Raw genomic sequence first — 11,230 nt, 5'->3', positions numbered from 1 at the left:
TAAGCTTATTTTTTTTCAGTTAACATTCATTTAATTTAAAGTAATGAATATGTTTTAATGGTTTTAGTGAACTATTATAACCCTGAAACTTTATTGAATAATGTGTCAAATACTGCTGTTAGTCTTTCCTCCTAACTATGAATTAAGTGGGAATGAAATTAAATAGTTTATTGTATAACCAAAAACGTATATATAATGCGTGACATATGTGTATATATAAACCAGCTGGAAATACACCGGGACTCTTATTTTGAAATCTCTGCGCCTTACTATTCACGTTCAGATGAGGAGATAAAATATGCATCATTACAACCGTCTAAAACATATAACTATATAAACATGGTAAAGTAAACATTCCTCAGCATTAGTTCATAAACATAACCTGTCATAAATGTGTGTTATTGATTGACTGGTCGCGTGAGCCTCTAGAAGCTCAACAGAGCCGTGTTTTCCCGCCGTTAGATCCGCATGTTACAACTCAAATGTGGATTGTATGACAGTAGATTTTCATCATAGTTTTGGTCATCCAAAACTGTTATTTATTTAGTTATCGTCTCGATTTCGTCAGTGAAAAAAGGTTGTTGATGAAAATTATGATGAAAATTATTCATCAGTGAAATTAACACTGGCATGAACTTGTTTACTGCATAAAGACTTTTTTTAAAAACTCCAATCATTCAATCCTTCAAAGACGGATTGCTGGGAAATCATTCAGACCAATTAGTTTAAATGATTCAATAATGAATTTGCTTGTACTCTACAGAATAGAGCATAACTAGAAAGATTTCAATGCATTTTCCATGAAAGTTCAGTGAAAATGATCAAAAATGCTGGCGCTGGCCCGTACCTTCACTCGAGCGAGATCATGAGGGTTGAGAACGGATCCCTGGTAAAACTCCACCTGTGTGAAGTGTCTCTTGAATAAGGCTTCCAGCTCAAGATTAGGGGAAATACTGTAAACACACACACACACACACACACACATAACAGCACCGTGAGACATCCAGCACGCTGCTCAACTCCATTCAATGTCACTCTTATACTTACTTATGGAGAAAAACTATTTCTACATTGACATCATCCCTGTCCTTGTGTAGGAAGTCTTTAAGGAAGTTGGAGACGCTCTCCAGTGTGATGTGACCGCAGACGACGATATGCCTGAGTGATCATGAGAAGGAGTTACACAAGATTATCACGAGAGAAAACAAGCCCAGAGCACATGGAACGACATCTCTGATATCACACGTTTAACACATTTAGCTTTAAAGGGTTAGTTCACCCAAAAATGAAAATTCTGTCATTAATTCCTCACCCTCATGTCGTTGGACACCCGTCAGACCTCCGTTCATCTTCAGACACAAATGAAGATATTTTAGTGTAAATCTGATGGCTCTGAAAGGCCTCCATTGGCACAATGGCACTTTACACTCTCAAGACGCTTAAAAGGCACTAAAGACGTCGTTACAAAGTCCATCTCACTACAGCGGCTCTACAATAACTTTATGAATCGGCGACAATAGTTTTTGTGCGCAAAAAACCCCTAAATAACGACTTATATAGTGATGACGATTTCAAAACACGGCCTCATGAAGCTTCGAAGCGTTATGAATCAGTAGCCACGTTTACATGCGCACTTTTTTGTCATTCCGATTAAAATCATTCTGATTGAAAGATTCGGTGGACTGTTTACATGAGACGTTATCTAAACCGATCTGGTGTTTACATGTGCTGACTTTCAGTAGGAATCATTTTGTGACATGCGCACACAGTTTGTCTGCCGCCTCAGATTCGTTACGTATCGTGGATCAATAGTTCTGTGTTGGTTATTTTTATATTTATTTATTTTTCTGTGGGCGGACATGCAGTAATTTAACCTAATTTATGTCCTATACAATGGCTATTTCAACAGCTGTGAATGATGAAGCTCAGCATCATTACTAGTAGTACTAAACATATATATTTCAGATGATTAAGGAAAGATACCATAATCACAAAGGTATAAATATTAACAAAAGTAATTAAAGTAGACTGTGGGTAATGTTACTTAACCAATTTGAAGCAGTTGTTGATTCAATTTTTTTTTATATAGCTAACTTAACTAACGAGAAACAGAGAGCAGCTTGAGTGTTCCCCGTTGAAATGGCAGCTCTCAACGGCCACCAGGACTTGTAGAGTTTTATAAAAGCTATTTATTATTTGTCGTAAAGTGTAAGAATCACCTCAGAAAAAAAATGTATTCTGTCAGGCGCAGTTCAAGCCTCGGACAAACGCTGTCAAGATGAGATGCTGTAGCCAGGCTATGTCTGTGTCATTATTCCAACATCATGTTCATAACATGTTACGAAATAAAAAGTTTAATACCTCAGAAAAATGAACTTTGCTTTCTTGTCAACATTAGCCTGGTGTGAGCGCGGCGCGCGCTCTTCAGTTGAGGAGGTGCGCGCTGTATATCATGTCACAGAAAGACGTGCACTCAAAGTAATCGGATCAGATCGTTTACATGAAAAGGTTTATCCCACCCCTCTCAAACCGATTACAATTTCATTCGGTTTGGCCATTTTTATTCCGATTGAGGTGTTTATATGGAGTATTTTTATTCGGATTGGACTTTTAAACCGATTACAGTGCTCCATGTAAACGCACCTATTGAGTTGATTCAGCGGTTTGAATCGCCAAATTTCAGCAGTTTGGCGATTTGACACGCGATCCGAATCATGATTCGACTCACTGATTCATAACGCTTCGAAGCTTCATGATGCCTTGTTTTGAAATCGTCATCACTACGTAAGTCGTTATTTAGGGGTTTTTTTGCGCACAAAAACTATTCTCGCCGATTCATAAAGTTATTGTAGAGCCACTGTAGTGAGATGGACTTTGTAACGACGTCTTTAGTGCCTTTTAAGGGTCTTGAGAGTGTAAAGTGCCATTGAGCCAATGGAGGCCTTTCAGAGGCATCAGATTTCAACTAAAATATTTTCATTTGTGTCTGAAGATGAACGGAGGTCTGACGGGTGTCCAACGACATGAGGGGAAGTAATTAATGACAGAATTTTCATTTTTGGGTGAACTAACCCTTTAATGTGAGACAAACCCTGAAAAAACATCACAATCACTTCTCAGACTCTAAAAATCTGAATGTAATCTGGAGTTATGAAGATGATCTCACCAGACAGTGCATTTTAAATGCTTATATCTTCTAAATGTTTATATTGTAAATTTAAAGCGAATTAAATTAAAAACTCAGTCATTTCATGGGTTATTTAAGGCCAAAAGCATCTGAGCCATTTAACAAGCAAGAATAAGAATCTTCATTGATGGTCTGAAAAGGATAATCAATCAATATCATTAATGATAATCTCAATTTAAGCAAGTATATATATATGTTTGGATTGCATTAAATTGAATGTTGGAGCATTACAAGTAACACGAGTTACATAATCAGATTACTTGATTAGTTGGGCTGTGAATCTTTGGGTAGGCAGCGAATCGATTCAATTCACGATTCATAGGTTTTCGATTCGATTCAAAAACTATTTTTGTCAATTAACCCTTCGCCGACAGTTTGATTGACAGGCGATCTGACCAATCACGTAGCCGAATCTGCCGGTTTGTCCGACAAAGCAGTCAGGAGAGTTTGTAGATTAACGTTGGTGGACTTGAAGTTGAAAAACGGTGTTTACTGACGTCTTTCCGCGGTTGAAACAACATTTCTTTTAGTGTTCATTCATGTTTATTTCATGCTTATTAATGAACTAGACGGAAGAGATGATTGGTTCACGAGCAGCTTTAACTGAGGCGCTACAGCGATCACCACACACTAAAGAGACACAAAACGCTATTTATGGTTAATTTCTTTAAAAAATGACAATTTCAAAGTTGATACTTTGTTTCAAAAGTAACTTGCTCTGTCCTGTCTGTCGGCGTGTTGTCAGTGTCCTCTTTGCTCCGCGATGTATTCGTGAGAAAGTGTGTGTGGTGTGAGAGCGCCATGGCTTGTCGGACATAGCAACAGTAACTAAAGGGGGCGGGTCATTGCGAACGGTCAATTCAGAACGATTCGATTTCAGCACAACATCTCTATTCATTCACGCATGTAGATATAATCTAATGTTTCTTTTAAAGCACTGAATCGCTATTGAATCGCGATTAATTTGACTCTTAGGGTGTGTTCACACTTGTCATGTTTGGTTGGATTAAAACGAACCCTGGTGCGATTGCTCGGTTAGTGAGCGGTTCATTTGAACATATGTGAACGCTGCCATCCGAACCCTGGTGCACACCAAACAAGCGGACAGAGACCGATAAAACCGCTTCCAAACCAACTCTGGTGCGGTTCGATTGATATATGAACACAACACGGACCAAAGACATGTAAACCAACCCAAAACAGGACGTGATGTCACAAGATGCGACGCTACAAGTCAGCTGATTTGACGACACAGAAAGATCGGGGAATGAATAAATGTACGCCTGTTTCTCCAGACTCACGCTTATATTAAATAGTTCACTGAATCACAGTTCACTGAATCGCAGTTCACTGAATCGCAGTTCACTGAATCTCGCGCTCCCTTCTGGCACGCGCACCTGTTCGCAGTTCACAGAATATGAATACCCCCCCCCCAAAAAAAAATTAGCATCGAATCTACACGATTCACGTAGGTCACCTGTTTCAAAACGGCGAATTTTGCCGAAAGGTGAGGGATTTTCATGTATGATGATGGTTATTGTAGCTTTAGAATAAATGCGAGCAGGCGTTTACTCATCTCATCTAAAAAAAAAGATTCAGTATTACTCAAAATTAATAAAAAACTGTGAAATGCGATCTCAGAATATTACGCAAACCTGCAATAATGAAAATATACTTTATGTACTTAATCTCACTTTATTAACCAATGTCTTCACTTCAACCATACAAAGCAGCAAAAATGACTTTAGATAAATAACATTTGCGTATTTTTTTTTTTTATTCTATTGCTGAAATAAGCGTGTTTTAACTGCGCCCTCTACTGTACAGGCGTGAATTGGCATTTCTTTCAGCCTGAGGCTTAGAAATTTCATTTTTGGTATGAAAGGGCCTTTACATTTATTTATTTTTTTGCTATTATATGCAGTCAGGGCTTGACATTAACACCCGCCAGCTCGCCAAATGCGGCTGGATTTCAGCTGTGGCGGGTAAGGTAGCCACTTTGGCGGGTTGAATATAATTTCAGCCTACAACCAAATGCCAAGACTGTCGTTTCACAAAATTACAATTCAATTACAATTCTTTATCGATTAACTTGCAGTTAGTGAAGGCGGGATAGTCGGAATCGCGCTAAATGACACACAACAGAAGCGCTCTCTCTCTCTGGCGCCTGGATAGTCAAATACACGCACACACAGATGTCAAAATGCCAAAAAATTATGTCAAAAATCATGTGGAGTATCTCGCATGAACACAGTCGGTTATGGTTTATGTGTACGTAAACAGGCGGGTAATAACTGGATATGTGTCAGAATATTACGTCCATGCAGTCAGCAGCCCAATGAAATACCTGTCTGTCATTAATGTTAATCAAACAACAACAGATGTTAAATACATGTATACATATTAAATAAACCAATCTGAAAAACATATTTTTTTAAATTTACTGTAATTTTCTAATTTGCTTCTTTGTTATTTTATATAGCCTAAAAAATTACTCATATCATATTAAATGTCTCATATTAGCCTATGCTCATATTGCCCATCTGCACATGCCAGCTGATATACAATGTAGTCTTGATTTGGGTGGTCACTCTGCATTTGAAAGGGTTTTAAATCTTCTAAATCAAGTAATTTAAGCATGCCATTAGCCCTATTCGGACGGTAATTGTTTCTCACGTCTGTAAAAATAAACGTGCTGTTATCAGTGATAAACTCATGCGTTCGGATGGTGATTTATTCACACGGTGAAAGTTTTGTGATCCTGCGCTGCTCACACGCTCAATAACATGATTGCCTGCTGTAAATAAAATGACATATGCTTGGTATAATAAGAATAAATGCATACTTAATTTAATAAAAGGAAAATAATTTCCCAATTATCATTTAATTATTTAAATCTGTTTAAAAATAGGAAGATATATAGACGCACATTATAGTGAAAATAGTTTTCTGTCTTGTATTATATCTCAAATAAAGGATGTAATTTTATTCCACATGGAAATGAGCCGGAATAAGTTACAGCCTCTAAGTTACATAATGCTGCGGTTATTAACATATACCATAATTGCTGCCTGCCGTAATAACGGCCTGTTTCAAATGTGCTTTTCTTCTTTTTATTTTTTTGAGCGGTGATGAAATATATCGCTCTTGTAAATACTTGCCAGCATTTAAGTAATAAAAGTCTAGATGTTTAAAATGCATCCAAATTACAGTGAAGCGCAACCGTACGGTGCCCTGCAGGGGTCAAAAAGGATATAAACAGTGCATTTTGAAGTGATATATTCTTCAAAACTCAGAGATGTGGATTCGGACGGCAATTAAATGACCACATGACCTCTACGAGAAACAATTACCGCCCGAATAGGGCTAAAGTCAACTTTAATCATATAAAATGTAATTTCCGAACAGCAAAATTGTGGCCAGTGAAAATGCTGAGTGGCTGTCAAGCCCTGTACACAATGCATTACTTTCCATAAAAAGTAACTAAGTAACACAATTAGTTACTTTTTTAGGGGGTAACGCAATATTGTAATGTATTACTTTAAAAGTTAAATTAACAATTGACACACAAACCATTGCAGTGATCTATACTGTGTGACTGTACATACACTGTGAAAAATGTGCATATTTGTGACACCTTGTAAAATTAGTCCAATGGAGAAACAACACCATAATTGATTTAATTATAATTTATCAAAAAAGCAACAGATATTTAATAGATATTAGGTTCATGGTGTTGATATTATGCCTTACACACACACTACTGTTCAAAAGTTTGGGGTCGGTGAGACTTTTTAATGTGCTGACCAAGGCTACATTTATTTGAATCAAAAATACATTAAAAACAGTAAAACTGTGAAATATTACTCCAGTGTGAATCAGCTGTTCTCTCTGTGAATATCTCCTCCGGGGACCCAGGAATAGGCTTTTGTCCACTATAGTGGACATTATATTTGAGGGAATTTCTCTGACACGTCACAGTTTTGAGTCTGGATGTCCTGTAAAGAGCACATTCTGGGCTTTGCAGAGATGCCAGATGTTTGGAGGTTTCCCCAGGACAACAACTTCTTCTTGGTCTTTAAAAACGGCTGACATTAATGTTTAGCACTCTTATGGAAAATGATAATATGTTGTAATTATAATTTAAAATGGATTAATTCTCAAATTGTTCATTAAAAATCAACATCTCAGGAAAATGTTATGGGGTTTCCAATCAAAATATGACTTTCTGTTACAGAACAGGGCATTGATTTCATAAATGTCAGGACTTAAATCATGTTTATCAGCCATTTTGGAGACAACAAGTGAATAGGGAAAGAAATTACAAATCAATATTCCTAGGAAATAGTAGATATTATTATGAAAATGTTGGCAATTATTACTCCCGTTTTTATTACACTTCTATTTTCATTACATGTTGCACATTATATCTAATGTATGTACACATAATATGCTAATTAGATGCAGTGTATTGAATGGGAAAATCGTGCCATATTGCATAAAGTAAAATGGTATATCAATGCATTTCGTTATATCTTTCATAACATAGTTCAGAATCATCTTTAAACAAAGTTTGGTTTAAAAAAAATGGCAAATTAAAAATAAATCCCATTGTTTTTGCCTATACATAAAATTTCATGAGTCCTGGCGTCAACTACAGAGGACATATCATAACATATGCATAAAATATAATTTTTCCATTTGTTTCTAATGCTCTAAAATGACATGGAAAAATATTAAAATTCATTTTTCTGGGTCCCAGGAGGATATAGTAAAGTGTAATTTATTCCTGTGATCAAAGCTGAATTTATCATCATTACTCCAGTCTTCAGTGTCTCATGACCCTTCAGACATGATTAAGATAAAGTTAAAATGATGACATACTAAAACAAAATTTTGATAGTTGAAATTATGACGAGTCAATCATGAAAAAATGAAAATGACATAAATTGAAATGATTATGTCAATGATGTCAATTTCGACTTGTCATAATTTCGAATAAGTGTGTCATAATTCAAAATAATGACGATTAAGTCAAAATTTGTGTCATAATTAATGATTCTGGCCTTAGATCAAAGTCTCTTCTGCTGACCAAGACTGCAAAAATACAGTTAAAATTATGAAATATTATTATAATTTATATCAGCTGTTGTCTATGTGAATATATAGTACAGTGTAATTTATTCCTGTGATCAAAGCTGAATTTATCATCATTACTCCAGTCTTCAGTGTCACATGACCCTTCACTAATCATCCTTATATGAGGATCTGATGCTCAACAAACATTTATGATTAATATCAATATTAAAAACAGTTGTGCTGCTTCATATTTTTGTGGAAACTGTGATCTGTGAGAAATCTTTTGCTTCATTATAAATGTCTTTACGGTCACTTTTAATCAATTTTGCTGAATAAAAGTATTCCTTTCTTTCTTTTCACTTTTGAACAGTAGTGTATATAAAGGCAAATGTGTGTGTTTTGAATCTCGAAAGCAAAGCTCTGGATTGACGAAACACAGTCAAACACAATCACCGCTACACGCAGAAGTGTCACAAGTAGCACAGATTAGCAAGCGATGGGCGACTCACAGAACGCGACAAGCAATGAGATGACCTGTGCCATTTGACCCCAGACCCTCAGTGACTATGTCATAATACTATTTCCTGTGGAGAAGCACCTCTGACATCACAGGAAGGACTACAGCAACTTCCTCTGAGGTAAGAGTTGGACCCTGCGGAATAAGAACCTTTTCATTAGAGGTTCGCCCTTTGACTTACTTTCTTCCTCGGGTCGAGTTATAACTCCCTCCATATTTCTTCCGATTAAGGATGAGAGCAGCGATTTCAGGCACGTAGCGAGCAAACATTGCCTACATGCATGGGACAGAGAGAGAGACGGGCATGCAGGCGGGCAGACTGCACTGAGATCAGGGCAGCCCGACCCGCGGTACTTACTTTCTCCCATTCACTGCACTATAGGAACCACCATATTTCTTGCGGTTTCCTATTAACTCTATGATTTCAGGAACGTAGCTGGCAAACATGGCCTGGAGGAGGAGACAGGAGACAAAGGACAATAGAAGTCTATGCTTCTACTTTCAGTAGGTCAGAAAAAAGAGCCTTAAAGGGATGGTTCAGCCCAAAGTGAAAGTTCAGTCATCGTGCGCTCGCCCTCATGTCAGTCCAAACCCGTGAGACTTTCTTTATCCTGTGACAGCTCAAAGCCATGTAATGAAAATGAATAGCTTCAAAAGTCTCCTTAAAGGGGTGGTTGCATGCGATTTCACTTTTTTAACTTTAGTTAGTGTGTAATGTTGCTGCTTGAGCATAAACAGTATCTGCAAAGTTACAGCGCTGAAAGGTCAATGCAAACGGAGATATTGGGCCCTATTTTAACGATCTGAAACGCAAGTGTCAAAGCGCAAGTAACTTTGTGGGCGGGTCTCTGCGCTGTTGCTATTTTCCCGGCGGGATAAATGGCTCTTGCGCCCGGCGCAAATCTAAAATGGGTTGGTCTGAAGTAGCTTCATTATTCATAGGTGTGGTTTGGGCGTAACGTGAATAAACCAATCCGAGCGTCATCCAACATTCCCTGTAAAAGCAGGTGCGCAAGTTCCATAATGGATTGCTATTATTATGGCGTATTTACCAGGCGCACGCCAGGAGCGGTTCACAGCCGAGGAGACTGATGTGCTTGTAAGAGCAGTGAAAGACAGAGAAGTGAAGTTGTAATGTTGTACATTATGGTAAAGGTGATTTCGCAGTCTTTTTTTTTTTCAGTCTTTCAGTTTTTTCAGTCGATTTTTTTTCCTGGTTCTTGACGGACAAACCAATTTGTCAGATGTCCTTATATACATATATGTCTTGCCACTATTGGGCAAACAGGTTTTATCCTTAATTATTACAATTAGCCTGAATCATTTGTAAGCTAGATTTATGCCTATTTTTTCACATCTTCGTGGCACACCACAATGATTTCCGTCATCTCAAGTGTTAATATTTTTTTAGTGTAACAATTTATGATTTGCAAAAATAACTGTTGCATCTGTGTAGATTACATGAGCAAAGTGTATGCGCGTTGTGCACGCTATACATTATGGTCAAGCATGCGCCCTTAAAATAGCATAATGAACAACGCGCAACGCGCCACTGACTTTAGACTAGGTTTTTTCTGGTCAGTGGCGCAATTGTTTAATGGAACAGCAAAATAGCACCAGGGATTGTTTGCGCCGGAACACGCCTCCTTTTTTGCGCTGAACCACCCAGGGAGCGCAAGTTCATTCACTAGTTTAGCGACGTGCTTCTGTGGAGGGAAAAGCACGCTTTGCGCGGGTGCAAAATAGGAATGACACATGCGTCGGTGTACAAAGTCAATTGCGCTGGGTGCAAGATAGGGCCCATTGTCTTTTAAAGTTATGGCAGTTTATTGCCTACAAAAATGGCCGGTTTGGACGACAACAAGCTTCTTCCCGGGTTGGTGACATTATAAACACCTGCTATTAACATAAACACTGCCCCCGCGAACACGTAACAAAGTGGGCGAGGCCACGTCAGTCATTATGAAAGAGAGAGAGCTGTTGCACAACTACAAACTACATCTGGCCATCTGACCAATCTAAGACCATTGTGTTTTTCGGAGGGATGGGCTTCACAGAAGCAGGAAGCAAACGAGCCGTTCAAAGGACAGTGGAGACAGCGGTGTGGAATAAAGGTCAAATATAAGAAAAATACGCCGTTTAAAAAAAAAAGAAGTATTAAGACATGTTATACTGCGCCCCATTAACACAACCAAGCCTAGAAAAAAACCACAGAACCACCCCTTTAAAGGATGAGTTCACTTCAAAATGATCATTTCTTGATAGTTTCCTCAACCTCATCTCATCCAAGATGTTCATGTCTTTCTTTCTTCAGTGGAAATGAAGTTTTTTGAGGAAAACATTCCAGGATTTTTCAATGGGAACCAACGGTTGAAGATCCAAATCAATGCAGTTTCAGAGGAAGAGCTTCAGAGGCTCTGACCGATCCCAGAGGAATAGAGTCTGAT

The 11,230-nt window shown here is 37.9% G+C and overlaps 1 protein-coding gene across 1 annotated transcript in view; it reads right to left on the bottom strand.

Annotated features, from left to right (window-relative positions):
• Positions 1 to 11,230, bottom strand: part of kcnma1b (potassium large conductance calcium-activated channel, subfamily M, alpha member 1b) — a 195,746-nt gene that overhangs the window by 71,519 nt on the left and 112,997 nt on the right. The window contains 3 exon segments of the mRNA XM_079846150.1: positions 848 to 953; positions 1,048 to 1,158; positions 9,142 to 9,233. Coding sequence (XP_079702276.1) covers positions 848 to 953; positions 1,048 to 1,158; positions 9,142 to 9,233 — 309 coding nt within the window.

The sequence above is a fragment of the Gobio gobio genome, assembly GCF_949357685.1.
Source record: "Gobio gobio genome assembly, chromosome: 20".
Classification (NCBI taxonomy): domain Eukaryota; kingdom Metazoa; phylum Chordata; class Actinopteri; order Cypriniformes; family Gobionidae; genus Gobio; species Gobio gobio.
The sequence above is the reverse complement of the archived record's forward strand: the minus strand, read 5'-3'. Positions and strand labels throughout refer to the sequence as shown.